Source organism: Coturnix japonica, chromosome 9 (assembly GCF_054131305.1).
Source record: "Coturnix japonica strain WE chromosome 9, WE-NBRP24, whole genome shotgun sequence".
In the NCBI taxonomy this organism is placed as follows: Eukaryota; Metazoa; Chordata; class Aves; order Galliformes; family Phasianidae; genus Coturnix; species Coturnix japonica.
Window position 1 is genome coordinate 7,606,783 of NC_140671.1, and position 18,991 is coordinate 7,625,773.

Below are 18,991 nucleotides of genomic sequence, written 5' to 3' on the forward strand. Positions count from 1 at the left end.
AACTTAACAGGAAAGCAAAAATCTCCTAGATAAAAGGAAGAGAGCCATTTCTGAGCCAAGTACTTAAAGGGTTCTCAGACCTTCCCAGGCCAAAGAGTTTGTGTGTGTAATGCTGACTTCCTTCCAGCTCTGTCTGTGCCAGAAATAACTCTTCAATGGAGTATATATCATTAGTGTACTTTTTACCAAGCCATTCTTTCAAAAGAAAGCAATACTTGCTGCTGACACACTGCTGGCAAATGAGGAAGAAGGAAGCTGCTTTTATGAAGAGTGTAGCACATTCCTCTATCCCTCTGCCCAAACATATACACATTTGCTGACTTGTAATGGCATGAACTAAAAACTGTATTGAAAAAAATAGTAATTAGAGAAAGAGGCAGAGAAAATCTGCAGTGACCAACGTGAGGGTTGACTGGCCTCTTCAAGACATCTTCAGCATCATTTTCCAAAGACCCTTTTGAAGCCTGTATTGCAGATAGTGTCTTTTAAGTTATTGTTTTCTTAGCCACAGAAGGGTGAGCCTGGAGCCATTTACTATGAATGTCACAAAATGCTCTGAAACTTGGCCAGCTGGGTTATAAGTATAGAACTTACACGTTTCCTGAAGATAATAACACAACTCTTCACCCAAGAGAGGCACTGAGAGAAACATAAAAAACATACTATCTATATGCTAATACATCCATCCAACTAGCTGTGGTCTGCCTGATGCATTCCAGCTCAGGATCTGAGCTTTAATTTAGGAATAAAGCCCACTTCTATCTTTCACAGTTTCAAAGAGAATAATCCACCCACGAACAGAACAGAGCCGCTGAAATAGCATCTGTAGTCTGTAAAGAACCTGAAATGAAAGATCCAAGAAGTTACGTTCCACCTAAGTATCTCACTGGGCTGCAAAACTCTGAGTGGCTTAATGAAGGAAAAAACAAAATAAAAAGTGCATGTTAACTATTTCGTTGCTAGACAGCAGTATGGGGAGACTGGAGACTAGAAACACAAATGCTAATGGAAGGAGAAAGAAGGAAAACACTGCAAAGTTTTTACTGGTAGACATGACGTTTCTGCTGAGCAAAAACTAGTATACCAGTAATTTCTATGGAAATTTCTAATAGTAGTAATTGTTTGGTTTGGGGTTGGTTTCTTTTCTTTTGTTTGGCTTACCAACCAGTCTCCGTCCAGGACCTTTGGTCCAGCCTCACAGAGGAGAATTCTGTGGGTCCAGAAGAGAAGACTGTAGTGAATTTATAGTTCCAACTATCATTAAATATGGAATTTATTCTTTTCCTGGAATGAGTGGGACACTCCTCCCACAGCCAGAAAGGGGATTTTATGTTTTTTCTTGCACACAGAAGTCACCCCACACACAGTGCACTGCATGCGTATAGCTGCTTCCTGAAATATTTCAAAATTTGTTTTCCTTAGATTATTTGTGTCTACAGCCACCAGCTGGTCTGTGTCAAAGCCAATATATTCAACATATTATTCCATTATCCTATTAGGTTGAACATGTCCTTCCTCCCACGAGTGCTGTTAAGATATCATTCTTATATAAAAGAGAGAACTTTCGTCCCACTGCCACCTCTTTTCTCCCTCAAAGTAAGGCACAATCCTCAGTGATCAGATGACTTTTTAACCTGTGCTGACATTTTGTGTTCATATATGCAAGAAACGATACCTGGGCATTTACCATCCAGCTCCGTAAGTACATCAAATGGAGGAAAAAACAAAGGCTTAGAAGTCTTGAAAAGACAATGCCTGATGATTTCTTTTTTCAAATGACAGTCTTCTATATTATGTTATTGGACTCTCACTTGAAACCATCATTTCTCTTCAGCACTCATTTCCCAAACTGCTCTCTCAGAATGTCTCGGAAAACATCTCAAATTCTGGTCAATGACATTTCAGCTAAGGAAACGGTCACCTTCAAGTTTTCTTCTGCAGGCCCTTCATGCCCCTGGGAATGGGACAGCAAAAATTCCTGGCTGGTTTCCATGACCTCTGGGACTGAACATTCCTTGCTTGAAGAGCCTTCCCAACCTCTACACAAGCTATGATTATGACTGCTAGTGTCAGCAAGGATTAGTCAAAAAATGCCCATTTTGAAGTTTGATAGGAGTAGGAAGGTGCTAAGGAAGTGAGATAAAGCAGAGAGCAAGCATCAAGGGGAATTTTAACTGATGGTGGCAGAAAAAAGGCACTACTTGTCAAAAGGCAATGCTACAACGTCATCCCCCTTCATGTATTAGACTTGATTCATTCTCCAGAGCAAAAAGGAGCCTGCAAAGGCTTCATACCCATGTTTTACTCCCTATTTACTCACCTCTTACATCATTGTTTTCTATGGAAAACAGTAGATAGTCACTCACAAACATGACATGGTTTATTTCCTCCTGGTCCCAGCATAATGGCAACCACTGGCATGAGCTCAGCTCCAGGCCAAATTGCACCTTCAGAAGGCTCTCTAACACAGCACCCTCCTCCTGTGTTAATCAGAAAATCAAGGATAGACACATAATGGTTACCAACCCATCCATCTACCTCTCCTCACTCGTACGCATCAGAAATGCAACAGGTGCTTCAAGCAGAGACACAGACATGCAAGTAGGCTCCATGTACCCTCTTCAAGAGGCACTAAAAATGTCCCAGAAAGATAGTATTTCTTTCTGCTGCTACTGCATCCTCTCTGGATATAGTTTTTTTGGTCTTTTAACATAAGGGATATATGTTCTCCCTAAGGAGGTATGCTGCCATAGGAAAAGATGAACAGACATGCAACTAAAACATAGAAAATGAATGAATAAATTGGCATCAGGGCAACATGGAAGAGGTTAATGTTAGTACACTGGGAGTGGCTAGTGGTTTGTGTTTTACAGATGATGGCAGAGGGGCTTTTAAAGATCTTTTTGCTGAGAAGCTGACATTGAGAATAGTGGTTCCCAGCAGAGGAGAGCAGCACTGGTGCTGCTATTGTGGGGTGGGACAGTTGTTATGGGATGCCAAAATGTCTCTCAAAATGTGCTGTGGCTCAGATCATGCACAACCTCCTTGCTAATACGCTGGGGTACCGTTTTTCATTTCCTTCCTTGCTGGATTGCTATTGTCACTATAAATCCAGATGTTTGCGCTTTGGGAGGGAAGAAGCAATTATACCAAAGGGCTGCTCAGCACTGCAAACCAACGTTGAGTTCAGCTGTGGTCCTCAGCAATTGCAACACTTCTGAGATTCACTCAGCCTTTGCATTCCTTGTACAAAAACACAATGCCCTAATTGTCACATCTGCTGGTTCATGCTATCTCTGCTCTTCCTGTTCACTTTGTGTGTTTAATTTAATGTTAACTACTGCAGTTCCTCAAAGCTTCCTTCTAATGCTGCGTAATTTTCCAGAAGCAAGCACTCTTTAGAAACCAGCAGCAAAATACCTGGAGAGCTTTGTGCACACAAAGCTGCAGGCTTTGGTTCAGAAGGTCTCCCTCTTATTGACCACAGTTTCAAAATGTGAGAGGCAAGACCCTGGAGCCACAGATTAATGGACAGATGCTGGGGAGAGCAATCAGAGGTTGCCTGCAAATGGTCTTTGTAATGATTGTGCAATTTAACCCAGCTAACAGGGAGATGGATGAATGTAGCATGTATGTGTGTTGCTGCTTGCAACCAACAATGGCTCAAGCTGGGCAGAGGGAAAGATGACATGATGCAATTTGCAAGTAATTAGTATGCCTGTAGCCTTTCTTCACCCTTCCATCTCCTTATGCATTAGAGGCAAAATATTAACATTCCAGGCAAAAAAGCTCATCCCATTTTAGACCATCTCATCCTATTTTTTCCTCCTGTTCTGATTTGCCTGCGATTGAACTTGGTTCACCCATACATGCTTACCCTTTATGTATGCCCTCAGCTACTTTCATACACTCAAACAAAACTGAAACGACGGCCATTTCATCTTTCAGCTGCCTGCTCAAAATCCATAGCTCCCATATGGTCTGGAAAAACTCAGACTCATTGTTACATTGATGCTTATTGTTTCTGTTTCTCCTTTGTCTTATTTCTATGGCTAATTCAATTATTTTTTATACTGCATTCTCTTTCAGTTTATTCAACATGCACAGCTGCTAGCATAGCAAGGGCCAAAGCAAGACACATTTAAGATCATTTCCTTTCTTGCATGCAGAGAGCTCAGTTTAACCCACGGAAAATGTCTCTTTGATGGTTCAGCACCAATCTAACACAGGAAGCACCACAGTGGCTGTTGTTGGGCCTTTGCAGAGATCTGTAGCACCGCATTTTCAAGTCACGTTTCAGACTGTTCTGACACATCATCTCGCTGTTCAACCCATGACAAATAACAGAGAGAAGCAATGAAAACAGTCTAATGCCAGGCCTCTTAGGATGACTTACCTTGTTTAACAACGAGCCCTTTGGGTTTATCAAGCCTCTGTTATCTTGTGCAGGCTGGGACATGTTAGCAGTTTAGTTGGGGTGAAGAAAAACAGTAGTGAGAGCAAGAAAGTCCTGTTTCTATTGATCAGAGCTGCTCACCCTTCAGAGGCACCTCGCTGAAACGCCATAACAAAGCATCGATTGTGCTGCTGCTGAGAAACACAGGAAGGTCTTCCTGAGAGCAGTTCCAAAATGCAGCCTGCAGAGAGAGAATGGAGGGAAAAACACTATAACACAATGAGAGGTATGACCCTCCAAAAGGAAAAGGAGACCTCACAAACAGAGACCTCACAAAAGACCTCGTTGCCACATTCCTACCTGATTTCTTAGCATCTCCACAAGGGCTTCAGCCTTGATGCTGTGTCGAAGTCATCTCTGAAGAAGTGTCCTGGTGAAGACAACTGAGTCTCCATCATTGTAGGGAAAATCTTCCTGAGGTGAACGGCCCAAGAAGTCAGCAGAACAATCTTTAGCTTCCACCAAAGGGAAATGTGGAACAAATTAGTTGAAGCCTGAAATCCCACAGACAGCAGAGGGAGCTCTCTCTGCTCTCTGTCCTCCAGCGTCAGACTTAAACCTGCCAGAGTTTAACAGCCAAAGAGAAATGAGAAGTGATGTGAGTACAAACGCTGCTGAATTCCTACACTAAGAGAGATGCCCACATCCGGGGCTGAAGAAGGGCCACATTTTGGAGGTTGCTTCTCCTGCTGTACAGCCTGGCTGTAAACAGCCCACACCAAGTGCTTTAGGTGCCGGTAGGGGACAGATCCCAAAACAGGAGTTTAGTTCACATTCTGGTTTGAATCCAGAGTTTCACTGGGGGTGAAGAGACAGGAGTGAGGCCTGGACTGTGTCCTGGAAGCAAGCACTGCTGTGCTGCTGGATAATCCTGAAGGCTGTTCTGTGACACCTCCAACTGCTGCTTATGCGACACAGTTCCCTGTGAATCTCAAAGACCTCACCTGACAATCACTGGAGAAGAGACAGATGCTGTGGGAGCCGATTCCAACCAAGCTAGCAACCAACATTTCTATAAATACCAAATGCTAAGGAGCTAAAGAAATAAATGGTCAGGGGTGAAACGTCAAGTTTATGCTATTGTAATGCACAGCAGATGCTTCCCAGTCTGCTCACTGGCACATCACTGGTAACACGGTCTCTGCAGTTCTGACAGTCCAGGGCATCAGAAGTTACCTTTCCCCCAACACGTGCTTCCCACGTTGAAGGAACAGAAATTGCCTCTACTCTGCAAATCCCACAACCTTGCTTAGAAGAAAACAAACCCTTCAGGCAGCCCTTTTCTGCTGCCCTGGCCAGCAGGAGGAAATGCTGCACATAAGTGAGAAGCTCAGTGCTGCTGCTTCCTGGCTCCCACACTAAAAGGGAGCATGGGGGTCTGTGATGGAGAACAGTCCCACAGAGAAACTGCCACAGAAGGAGCCAGGCCAGAGGCCTTGCATGCAGAGGAAAGCAGGCACCGTCAAGAGACAGCAAAAGTAGGCAGGGAGAGCAGAGAGACACACAACAAAGTCTGGATTTACAAGAACAAAAGGGTTTTCTTCTGTTCCTCCAATTACCTCTGCCAGCAATCCTACCCTGTTCCTCCCCCACCCATGCAACCTCACCTTCAATTACCTCAGGAAAATTCGTTACAGGAAGATGCCCTGAGTGGATCAAATTAGTGCCTTACAAAAGCTCGTTTGGGAAGCATCCATGTGATCATTATTCAGTTAGCAGGCGGGGATGGAGTGGGGATGCCAAGTGAAGAGCTGAATGCTCAAGGCATACTGACATGGCTTCAGCCTATTCAGAAGACACAGTCACAGAATGTCACCCTGCTTCTTCAGGGTACAGCAGCTTGGGGGCATGGGATCTTATAGAAACATCCTCCTCCTGCTTATGCTGCTCCAGGGAAATGGGATGTAACACGCTGGCAGCAGCTGTGAGCAAATAAGATTGTCCACACAGCAGCTGTAGAGGGAATGGGACTGGACAGAGATAAATTCCTGTGTCTGACAATAGCTAGTGGGCTCCAGGCAGACTAGCAGCTGCAAAGCACCCAGTTCTCTGTGCTGGTTCAGATGACCAGGCACCTCTGGGACTGTGCTGGTGAAGAAAAGAGGCAGAACAAGTCTGCTTCCATCTATTTTTATACTGCAGACCCATCTGCTCCTCTCCACAGCTGGCAAGGCATGGAGCTCAGCTTAGATCCTCCCAACAAAAGCCTCTTTATGAGGCATGGGAATCCCTCCCTCCCTCTACCAATACCACTTGGGTTGGATTGCCCGAGCAGAGCTATTTTGAGCACCACAGGTGGCTTCTCCATCTCTTTGGACACAGGATGGAGCAGCAGATGCCTCACACAACACTTCCCAGCAGTACCACTGGGGACAAAGCTGAGAAGCACACAGGACCTGCAGACATGCCACACAGCAGAGGCCAACAGGAGTGCAGGGAATGGGCTTCATGGGCGAGACAGAGCAGTGTCTACCTACACAGAGACAAAAGTACTGATTCTGGGACAGAAAGGCAAGGGTAACATCCAGTCTTTACCCTTAGCAAGCACTAACTCACCCACTCCCAGGCCCATTCCCCGTGACAAGGCCTGACAACTGCTTGCTCCAAGCTTTGTCCCCCTGACACACAGACAGCAGAATTGCTCCCAGCCGCTTGTTTCTCAGTTATCTGACTGCACAGATACTATTTCCTGTGTTTATTTTTCTTGTCTGGCTAGTTGGCCTGGAGGGTCTCACCTGCTGGAAAACTGCCATTGCTTCCCCATCTGCAGCAATGACCAAGGCTCAGCAAAAGAAAAACAGCCTTAGGTCACTTTTAACTTCCTTAGAACCAGAAGAGGGTAAAGGCCACAGATGCCAACATGGAGCATGTTCCTGTGTGCCTTACCTGGAAGCTGACATCAGCAGATGCATCTCTTGAGGAAGCACAGCAAGGACACCTATTTGCAGCACTGGCACACTGACTGCATGGGTACATGCAGGATGACCTCCATTCAGAGAGAGCTAAAATGTCTGTGCAGCAAACAGAGCACAGTCTTATAAGACCTGATTCACACGCAGGCTTCAGAGCTCTGTGTCATCTGTATGTCACCAACATCCTGACCCCAGAGCACAACCTCATGCTTCTGATGGGAAGAAAACCATCAAACTCATCCTGGGAGGATCAGTAAGTCCCACGTGGTGCTTCCAGATCAAGTGCTGGTCCTCCTGCAAGGGAAACAGAGACTGCTGTTAGCGTGCAGACAGCGCAGACCATACCACAGAGCCACACGGTGAACACTTAGAGTTGTGTTGTTACTACACTATTTTTGGGAAGCTCAGGTTATGCTGAACCATGTAAAAGGGACGGACAGCCCCAGCATCTCAGATAAGCTTCTTGTGCTGCCTGGGTCTCGTATGCTGCGGGAAAGGTGGGATCACCTGCAAATGGAGAATATAGGAGGGAAAGGAACCAGCATGGGAAGCAAGTGCTCAGAGGAAGCAAGATGTAAAGATTTATTGTGAAAAGACTAAATTCCCAAGCATTAGTTTAGTCAATAAGAAAAGGGGACCTTGGGTTTAACTCAGTTGCAGTTGAATGTGACATGGGTTAATGCTGCAGATTGGAAGGTCTCAGTGCAAGTCAGGGATATTACTGTATATTTCCTCTGGAAGGAAATCAAAATGCTATTTCTCATGAATTCAGAAAGAACACAGCTGTAGAAGAAGCAGCTGACTCTCAGCTTTAGTTGTGGCATTGAGTTACCAGTGGTGGGAGAAAAGACTACTTCTGATTTTCTAATGCAACCTTTAGCATTTTGCTCCTTCTGGAATTAAGAGGATGATCTTCAGGAGGGTCTGAGATTTTTTGTCTCCACCCTATTTCTATTAGTGCTTTTGGCACGAATATAAAGAAAGGCAGGAAACACTTGGAATACTGGACTGCTCCCATATGGCAGACACCTCAGAAATGAAGCAACCAGTTGTCCTTTACTTTAAGGTGCTGAGCACTCATGCAATCAGTGCTGAGCAGTCACCTCTTGAGGCTCTGCCTTTGGCTCAGCCATAACCATTGTGAACCCACTGTGGTCTCTCTGGGATGAGGAACGCAAACACTTACCTCCACCTCCCCAGTGCATTTTTGCTCTGCAGAGTAACTTCAGTCTGATATTACCATCACAAAATGTCTTCAAGTTTAGCAGCAAATGATTCCCAGTTGTTTTCAATGGAGCACTGTATTTTGCTGCCCCAGCCACCAGGTTTAGCTCAGGAAACCTGTCTGTGATTGCTCTCATCAGTTAGCAGAAGAGATGGCTTGGGAAGGATTCACCAGCAGCAGGCAAGCCTCAGAGCTGCCATTCCTGTCACCTGCAAAATTGGCCACATCCTCTGGATAATGGAGATGTTTAATATCGCAGGATCCAGAGTGCATGGCAGAGCTGCTCAAAAGGCAATGCAGGAAGCAATACTGGTCAGTGCTGATTGAAATGCTTGATAGGTTATGCAGTAATGCAAAAGGATGGAAGTCCTTGCCCCGGGATTCACACCAGTGCAAGCAGTATTCTTACTTTGCAAGATATTCCTTTTCTTTTTCTTGCCCAGCAATTAAAGTTTGCATCAGCACGACCTTCATCCAGCCTGGATCAGCATGGGCAGACATGCCAGGCCCAGTGCACCTGCCTGCAGAAGGCTCAGCATCTGCCATTGCTCAGCCCTTCAGCACACCTTCAAAATAGGAACTTGGCAAACAAAGCTCATAGAGTGCACTGCTAAGCAGAACATTCTGCCGAGTCCCAACACTGGGACTGCATGTTATAGGGCACTTGCCAATTCCTGAGTCAACTTTATTTATTAAACACTAGAAAGGTCATGACGAATCTCAAAAGATAAAATCTGTGTCTGTCAAGCTGCCTTCCTTATTTTCATTGGCCCAGACACTCTCGTTCCACACCAACAATAACAGGACATGGGTTCAAGAGGCACCATGAGTGCAGCTTACTCTGAGATGGCCCAGGCTTGTTTTGCATTCTTCATAGAACCAATCCAGGCTATTCAGTTGTCTCTTTATTAGGTCTCCCCTCCCCCTCCCCTGGATATAATCATCACACTGGGCAGCTTTGCACCCTTTAAAACTCCAAAGCACAAGCACATAAGAGTTCTAAAGACTGGATGATGCCAAATGCCCAAATGATACAGGTGCAAGTTTTCCTGTAAAGTATTCAACTAATATATGCTTAACTCATATTTAGAATAAAATCCTGGACTAATACCAGCCCAAAAGGCATCCCCATGACCTCACCAACAGCTGAGGCAGCAAGATACTCCACGTGCATGGACTTTCTTCACTCTCATTCCAGGCTGTTATCTAATCTTCTTGCCTTAGGTAAGGCAAAAAATCAGAGCTGCCCAGGGCTCTGGGTAAATCCTTGGCAAACAAAACCTGAGTGATTGCAGCTCTGGTGCTTCATTTTCTAAGCCAGAAGGCTTAAAGTCTACCCAGAACTCTGAAGAAGTTGCAGTCACCTCTCTGGAGAGCAGCGGGATACTCCCAAAAACCACAGTCCCAGGTCAGGAGTTCAGTAGATCAGGCTCAGACCACACAGTATGGATTCACACTCCAAATAACCTCATCTTCACACAGTTTACTCTAAATCGGGAGCTCAAAAGTTCTTTGCCTTTCACTTGCCAAAATATCACCGTGCTGTTCTCAGCCCCACACTTGGCACAGCTCATTTGGTTTCATGCACTGTAAGGACTCTATTTTTCAAAATGAACCTAATTTTCCAAGATCTGGGTAGAACTTTCCTGTCACTCAGCAGGGTCTCAGTGGCAAACACTGCAGTTTCACAGTAGAGTAATAATGCTGCTCACAAGAGTAGTGCACTCTGCAGCCAAAAAATCCTACAACCGTCACATCCATCTGAGGAAATGACTCCAGTATCCAGAACCATCCTCCTTTCTTCAGCAGCACTGAAGAGGAGACTGGGAGGTCAAGAAAAATAACACAGCTTCACTTACATTCAGTGAGACTCCAAACTGCAATGAGTTGCATCATCTAACATCAGGGATCAGAGGTAGATTCGTCCCAGGATCTGAGCTGGCAGAAGTCACACATGGAGAATCTCACTTGTTCACTTTGGCCAAAATGCAAGACAGTGGGGAATGTTTCCAATGACAGTAAATTGTGAGGTCCATAGGGCCCCAGAAAAGATGTGCAGAGCTTTTAACCCCCCAAAATTTCTCCTTGAAATACATGGTAGCTGTGAGCACAGCAGGTGCTTGTCTGCACTATTCTTAGCAGCAAAGGCTTCCTGTTCAAGGGCAGAAGTGACAAGGAAGATCCTGCTGCTTTAAACCTGCAAAACACATTTTAGACAAAGCATGTCATCCACCTGTTTGCAGGGAAAATGCCATCCTCCACCGCTCCATCCTATTTCAACACTCAAAAATGTCATCAGTTCCCAGCAGTGCAGTAAATATTGCCCTGATGAGCTGTGTTGTCCCTCAGCTCAGTCTATAGCAGCTGCCCTGCAGTTCAGTTTCTCTGGGTTACCATGCCAAGGTGTAGATCTCTGAAGTTAGATTTCCAGATGAGGCCAATTGTGTTGCTGAATTGGGAGCTCTCTCTGTTCTTCCAAGTACTTGCTTTCTTCCCAGGACCAGGTACAGCCATTGTTCCCCAGGGCTCCTGCAGACCCATTGTTCCTCCCAGCTCCTGGCCTTTGATGCCACAGAACAAAATGCAGGCTGTTTGTGAAAGGAGGGGAAAAAAATCAAAAAGCTTTTCAATTACACGGTTGAACAGCTCAGGCCCAGCTGGACACACAGCACCAGGGTGCCAGAACCTCTCCAAGAAGCAGAGCCTCCAGTGAGGCCTCCAGCCCAGCTGCAAAGTGAAATGTTAGAGGGAATGAGCATAGCTGGTGGTTATCTGGTGAACTTTCATTTCGACACTTCCAATTCCAAATGCTCCTGGATCGTACAGACTTTCACTACCCCCTTGCCCCCCTCATATACTCATTTAGTAGCTGCCAGCTGTGAAGAGCTGGAAATTATTCCTGCTGCATACTGTCAGCATTGCTCAGAATTGGCCTGAGAGGCACCAGTAGCATCTAGATTCATTGCTTCCATTTCCAAACTACTTTGGCTGACATCATGCTGGGGCAAGCCCAGTCTAAGCAGCATTGGCAGAGGGTTGAAGCAGTGGTGTTACGGTCTGATGTGTGGAAGGAGACTCAGAAGGCTGAGATGCTCCAGTCATAGCTGTGTTCCAGGTACCTTTTCCAGATTCTGCTATGTAACACTGTTCCTGACACTGCAGTGTCTTGGGAAAATACAGCACTCTACCTCATGTTCAGGACACAGCTGTAAACATTTTCTCTTACTGCCAGATGGCAGATCCAAGGATGTCAGTTGTGAGGGGCTCCCAGTCTGTCTGGGTCCATCACCTTGTCCATGCTGACATCTTTAACAGGCAATGCCAGGGACAGAGCTCTCCGGAAGAATAAGCCTATGGAAAAAGCTAATAAAAGAATAATAAAACATTCACAAAATAGACAGATCTCCCCTGGACAAAGACACTCATGCTCACTTTTACAAATATATTTTATTATTTGAATGTTTATTAAGAAATGTAACCAAGACAGACTCAGCAGCACCAGTGGCTCCTCATTGCCCAGCAGTCTGATGACTTCACAGATATTAAAAACTTCACAGGTTCAAGAAAGAAAACAAACTTTGGTCAATGCACTTTAAATACAGATGCATGCACAGATTCTCCCTCCCCTCCCACTGGTAACTGACAAACAGAGGGAAAACAACAACAATATTTGCAAAACATTTAAATTAAAAGAGTAAGTGTTTCTTAGTGACAGCACGTGCATCAGGTGTTCGTAGTGTCTCAGCTGACAGACCATAGAGAGAACCCTCCAAAGAAACACGGGCAGAAACACCTGAGACAGAACAGGGGAAGCAAAGGATGTTCTCAGATCAACAGGTTCCAGTCTTGAATGCAACACATTCTTGTGTTAAGAGTCCCAGCAGACGAATAACACAGGAAGCTATACAGAACCCTGCCTCATTTAGGGTTTAGTTGCCTTGTGCAAATCAGGAACTGTTCTCATTTTAGTTACTCTTGATATGTTTTACTGTAAAAAAGGTCAGAAGCTCAGTGCTAGAAAGACAAAGCTCCTTGGTCTGCCTCAGAGTAGTCTGATGCCCAAAACAAACAGGAGAGAACTATTAGGCAGCTAATGTACCAAACACCTCTAGAGAATATTCTACAGTTTCAATGCATCACAACTGTTACAGTAGGCTTGTCCTTCCCACAAAGCATGGCTGAATTGACTTTTTTTAAGAGGTAGGATGGTGTGTGTGGGTGATGCTCATGAAGTAGAAGGGTTCGTTTCAGCTGACTGTGCTTATGAAATGAGACAATGCATCTAAAAATGAGATAATCCAGAAAAAAAACAGGTCTTCATCAGTCACATATAAACCAGACAAAGTCAACCCCCTGCAGTGACCCAGGAGCACCATAAGACTATGAATCCCTTCCAGAGTCCTTATTCAGCCATCCCCATTCCACTGAGGCTATCAGTGCAAACCTCAGCTCTTCCCAGCACATTCACCAGCTCCCATGATATCCTCCCAAACACATACCCTACAAATCTTCCTTCCACATCAAGATTTCCCATCAAACCCTAACACCCTCCTACACCTTAGAGACTTTCCTATACCCTGCAGCATCTCCCAGAGCTTATTTTCAAAGAAAGATCAAAGATTCAGAGTACTTCATGTAACTCCCAGACTTGCCCGTACAATAAGCTTGCTAGCACCAGCTAGGACCAGTGGCAAGTCCTTTCTGTCTACATTACCCCAACTGTCCTACCATGCCCTCTGTCAAACCAGTGTCAGCTTCATCACAACTCCTTTTCATCTCACTTGGCTCCATTCAAAAGCTGCAGTTCAAGCTTGCACAGAACTCAGATACTGCCAATCCAAAAGAAAGCACAGAACAAAATTCTAAGTGCATTTTTTTTTTGCACACACAAAAAGCAGTGCCCTGCTGAGGAAAAAGACCTTAGAACTCCGTGTGATAAAATTACTCCTGGCAACTGATCAGAATTTTACTTTCTCCAAAACCCTATAGAGCAGACAAACCCTGGAGCCTCGGAGTCTCAGGGGAATGGTGAAATTCATGGAATGCCCTCTTACCAAACGAGGCACTGCATCTCTCTATGGGTTTTGAGCCATTTTTAGTAATACGTTTCAGTTCAGTGAAATTAGTCTCTTCTTACCCCAGCTCTTACTCTCTGCACCCACTGCACCTTGGATTCCTAAGGAGATCTTCTCTATACTCTCCTGATGGTCACCTCATTCTTCCCTTTGTGTTGCACCACCTTTGTTTATCCAGAATAGCTATTTCATCAGCTAAATCCCCATCTGGAAGGAAAATGGGAATGTGAGTAGGGAAGTTAGGAAAAAAAATATGAAATTTTAACTTGTCAAACGAGTCTTGCTCTGTATTTTGGAAGAGGTGCATTTCTCAAGAGCACATTTTATTCATGGGATGCTAAAAGTTATTTTTCAGTAAAAGGAAGGAAGCCTTGAAATCATGAAACGAGAAAGAAGAATTTCAAAATTCTGTTCAAAAGGCTCACGCTCTCCCCAACAACTTCAGAAACATCTTCTGAAGGTCCATCTCAGACATATGTTTGCCAGAAGGCACACAGCATGTGATGCAATTGGCCATCCACTCCTTCCTGCAGACTACAGACTTCTAATTCCACACAAAACATCCTGCCTCCTTACAACCACTGCACATCCTCCTACACACATCCCCTGGTCCCTTTTTGTTTGAAATCTAGATCATTAATATTGAAAGGGACCGGATACACTTGGGAGACAACTCAAACAGTGACAGAAAAACTGATTTCAGGACATCTGGAAACTCTAAGTTTGCTTGGCAATCTTACTTTGGTTGGGCAGGGTAGTTTTCCAAAGGGACAATCTTAATTGGGTCACATCAATATAGATCAATTCGATTCTTGTGGCAACCAAGAAGAACCCGCAATTGAGTGTGAAGAAGCTCAGGAAACAATAGAAAGCAACCAACCTACATCAGCTGTTGAAAGTCTGATGCAACGTGACATAAAACATCCCTTTACAATTGCAACTAAAGCTCAATAGGAGACACTTCTGCACTTGCCTGTGTTCCAGCACATGAGCGACACTGGTATTTTCCCACACTTCCTTCCCTGCTCTGCTTCTTTGTGAACCTAATTGTTATTGACATGAATACCGGATGTAATCTTGTGCTATTCTTAGAAACATTTCAGCTCCCAGCTGAGGCCTTAGGAGATCAGATCCCCGTTTTTCAGACTGAATTCCTCTGCTGCTGTTTCAGGAGGCCAGAGGAGTCATCCTGCACAGAGCCGACAGAAATATTCCATCAAGGAAGATAAAGAGCAACAAGATCCCAAGTCACCCTGCAGAGGGAGGGCCTGCCTACAGCATCAGTCATAGGGAAATGGCCATGTATTTGCTAATGATGCTGGAGTGATAATCTACACCTTTGATGTTAGACTACATGGTAGAGCCATGCCAAGAAAGCAGCAGTGCAATTAAACTGTGGAGTCCACTGCTCTATATACTTCCCTGTCCTTCTGCTAAAGATTGTGGTGGCAAATGCATCCTTTTACCCACCTCACAGTAAGCTTATTGCCAGCTTAGAGCAGTCACATACTTTGGACGCATTCAGTATTATAAACCATTCCTCACCTGCATTCAAACTGACTGGAGAAAAAGAAAGCTTTTTTCAAATAAAACTGGAAAGACTGGAAAACATTTAGATAGAATACAAGCTAACATGGCACTCTGCTGTCCCTGAGCTACCACAGCTTCATAGGTGATACAGAAAATTACTGAACTGCTGTGAAACTTCGCTATGACAAATCATATCAGTGCATACCTTTGTTGTAGCAGATTTGCCTGTTCTCTTATACATACTACTTCAGTTTCTAAGCAGACTTCTACTAACACTGACTGCTTCCAGCTCCTCAGAGTGTCTTCTAACCAGACAGAGATCTGTTGGCCTCTGCACTGCTGGGACACATCAGGCTTCACAGTAAAGCACATCAGGAAACAACTGAAACCACAGGAGAAAAAGATGTTCAAACAGAGCTGGGATTCTAAAAGTATGTAGGTATAACTCATCTTGTGTCATTCCCCACCCTGCCTCCCCATCAAAAACACAACAAAAAAAGTGTCCCACAGCCTTTTGAGTGAGAGTGACAACTTTGGACCACAGAATTAATTTGCACTCTGGGAACCCAGGGCAGACATAGACACTGAGGAAAAAGCAGTAGTCAGTGCCCACCAGCCTACAGACACCTCACACCTGATGACTCTCCACAGCACCTCAGGGCATGACCACCCCTGGTGACAAAGATCATCCATGCTCTAGCACCAAGTCCTGCTGACTGTCCTTTTGCCAAGGGAACTCCATATTAGTCTATTTTCATTATTTGCTGGATAGGGTGGAGAGCTATGAGGTTACATTTGTCTTGTGCATCTGGAACACTGAGTGCCCAGGGAATGGATATGAGTTCTTGTTCATCTTTATAACTTAACATAACGTAATTTAATCAAGACAAGAAAAAACATCTAAGCAACCTGTTGCAGTATAAGCTTTAAAAACATGAATGAAAGACAAAATGTCATGGTTGAAGGTATCCAAAGCTCCCATCAGGTAAATTCCTTTCTTGTCCAAGCAGCTGATGGCATCCTTCCTGACCAATAGATGTTGCTATCTTCCTTCTATTTGTTGCAGGGCCAAAGAATTAGACACTCCTCCATGTTGCTCTTTACAATCAAGTCAATGCTTTCAGCCATGGTTTTATTTCTGTTGGTAAAGACAGCAAAACAGACCTACAACCACAGAAACACAGTACAGCATAATATCACGATAGGTCCTGCATCAGCAGTCTCCCAGTGCTCAATCTGGAATGCTATCTTTGATCCTGCCACTGCTCTTGGTGACAGGTCATCGATGGATAACGTCTCCCTCCTTTCTCAGTCTGTTTCAATGGTCTCTTGGCTTTTTCTCCAGTCTAGTATTTAGGATGGCCACAACAGTCCTGGGTAAGAACCCCTTCTCCACAGTAACTTGAATACACATCTCTCCCCCCGCCCCCCAGCCTCACCTTCTACCGTGGCAGAGGCCGCCCATGGAAAATAAAATAATTATACCAGGAAGACCATGAACGATTCATCAGGAAACATCAGCTGTTGCAAAGGCTGTGCTTTCTAGATCTGAGAAAGACACCTGGGCATCTATTAACTCTTCATGGTGAAGCTCCCTGTTCACACATGCATCTGAGAGAATCCCATTTTTGCAGGAACGTGGGAGATGCCCATTTGTCTCCATGTCCAGAGCATTTCCATTCTGATGCCATTCCAAGACAGCTTTGCATTTGTTTAAGTCCTGCTTTTCAGGATCCCTGTGGATCTCTCCATTCGTGTATACTTCTAACGCATACTCACTGATTCGTATGCTGGCGTTCTCTCCATCCCCACCATGCGTGGAAGTCCTAATGCTGGCTGTTCCTGCCTTGAATTGCTCTTTCCTCCCCAGGATGTGCTGGCTGATGATTTTACGGAAGGTGTATCGGAATTCCCTGATTCGGTAGGCATAAATTAGAGGATTTACAACCGAGTTGGCATGAGACAGGATAATGGCCAGATACATCAGCCAGAGGGGAGCATGAGCACAATTTGGGCAAAAAAGGGTGAAACAGTTAATAATATGTAGTGGAAGCCAACAGACTGCAAACAACCCAACAATGATGGCTAAAGATTTGGCCGCGTGGACTTCCTTCTGCAAAGTGGACCGTGAGCGTTCCCCATGCACCATCTTGTTCTCCATCTGCTTGAGCTGCCGTCGGGCTGCCATGAAGATTTTCAAGTAGATGCCAAACATGAGGAGAAGAGGCAACAACACGCAGGCAAAAAAGTTGTAGTAGACCATGTACTCCATGGTGACCACAGCCTCAAAGAGACAGGCTACCATACTGTTGCTGCAGTTGATGGGAGAGGACTTATTAGCACCCAGCTCATCAATCTGGGAACGCTTGTGCCACCCTAGCATTGGTGTCAAGCCAATGATGAAAGATAATACCCAGCAAATGGCAATGATACCTTTGGCTCGAGAGCCCGTCACCAAGCCATTGTACCTGTAAAGCAGAGGAAAAAATGAGAATTACACCAATGTCACTCAGCAAACCCCTGACACCCAGACAATAGTCCAGTGCCCTGGAGGGAAGAAGACAGCAAGAAAGGCATCTGTTTCTTCAGTCATGCCTTTGAACTGCTGTGTAGAACCCACCCTGCCCAGTACAGACTCCATAGTGACACTGCATGCCATCTACTTCCCTCCTTGCTCCTTTAGGCAGAGAATAGACTACAGAAAAGCAGGGAAATTAAAACGGTTTTCAGCTTCATTCCACCATGTCATTTGGTCATGCATGAAGATCTTGCCTGGATAACTGGCATAACTGTTCTGACCTGTGGTGGTGAAGGCCACTATAGCTCCTCTGCCAAAGGCATAGAGATGGCTCCTCTGTTCTGCCAAGGAAGCAGGCCTCTAGCACAGAACTGCTATGTCTGTCTCACCATTGATCCACCTGTAAGCCAAAGGACTGGAGGCACAGTGCCACTGGCCCCATAACCTAGGTGGGTTCCAGGGAAAGTCTGTTGCTGACTGAGTTGCAGAGGCCAGGCTGGCATTCCCCTGGACGTTACCTCACTTTGCTCCCTCTTCCAATAAATCCAGCATAACCAGTCTCCCCTAAATAATTGAGATGAGGCCAGCAGTTTTCCTCAACATCACAGCAAAGCTGACCCCATATCTTTCTCATAAAACAGGAGTTAGTTCAGCTAAGGAGAGTGCTCTGACCACAGGTATACTGTGGGCTGCACTGCACACACCAAAGGTAATCTCAGTGATGAAGATATTGATATACCTAGCTCAAGCCAAAGCTCCTAGCAATAAATCCACCGAGATCTATTGAACAAGACAATAAGCAACATGGTAAGAACCTGACAGGGCAGCCAGGGACCTTTGTTTGTTTGAAATATCAGCCAGTTCCCAAGGCCTCACAGGTTACTGTGAGTCCTGAGCTGACTCCACCAGTTCTTCTCTCTGAAAATGTAAATCAGGGCAACAGTTTAACATTTCAATGCAATTTCCTTTCCTTGGTAACACTTAGCCTAGAAAGTAGATGGCTGGATTCCCACATTGTCCAGTGTGGGTCCCACACTGCATTTGACCCCATGTGTCTGCAATCGGACCACAGTAGCTCTGGGCTACCAGTGTTTACCCAGTTCTCCTTTTCCCCCCATCTCCAGAATTCTCTCAGCAAATAAACATTAACAATAATAATAATAATCCAACCAGCCACAGAAATATTTCCATCTCTCAATGAGATAGTCCCTCCCACAGATTCACGCTCCTATCCTAACAACAGTTCAGAGCAGGGAAAGAGAGATGCTGCTTTCT

At 45.0% G+C, this 18,991-nt stretch overlaps 1 protein-coding gene across 5 annotated transcripts in view; it reads right to left on the bottom strand.

Moving 5' to 3' along the window:
- Positions 1 to 12,021: 12,021 nt before the first annotated feature.
- The window catches only part of ADORA2A (adenosine A2a receptor), a 32,051-nt gene continuing 25,081 nt past the window's right edge, over positions 12,022 to 18,991 (bottom strand). For 3 of the 5 annotated variants that reach the window (XM_085509515.1, XM_015878417.3, XM_015878418.3), the window contains one exon: positions 12,022 to 17,666. In XM_085509515.1, coding sequence (XP_085365641.1) covers positions 16,706 to 17,666 — 961 coding nt within the window. In that variant the 3' untranslated portion in view covers positions 12,022 to 16,705. The remainder of the gene's footprint in view (positions 17,667 to 18,991) is intronic. The other 2 variants (XM_015878415.3, XM_015878416.3) reach the window with 1 other exon arrangement.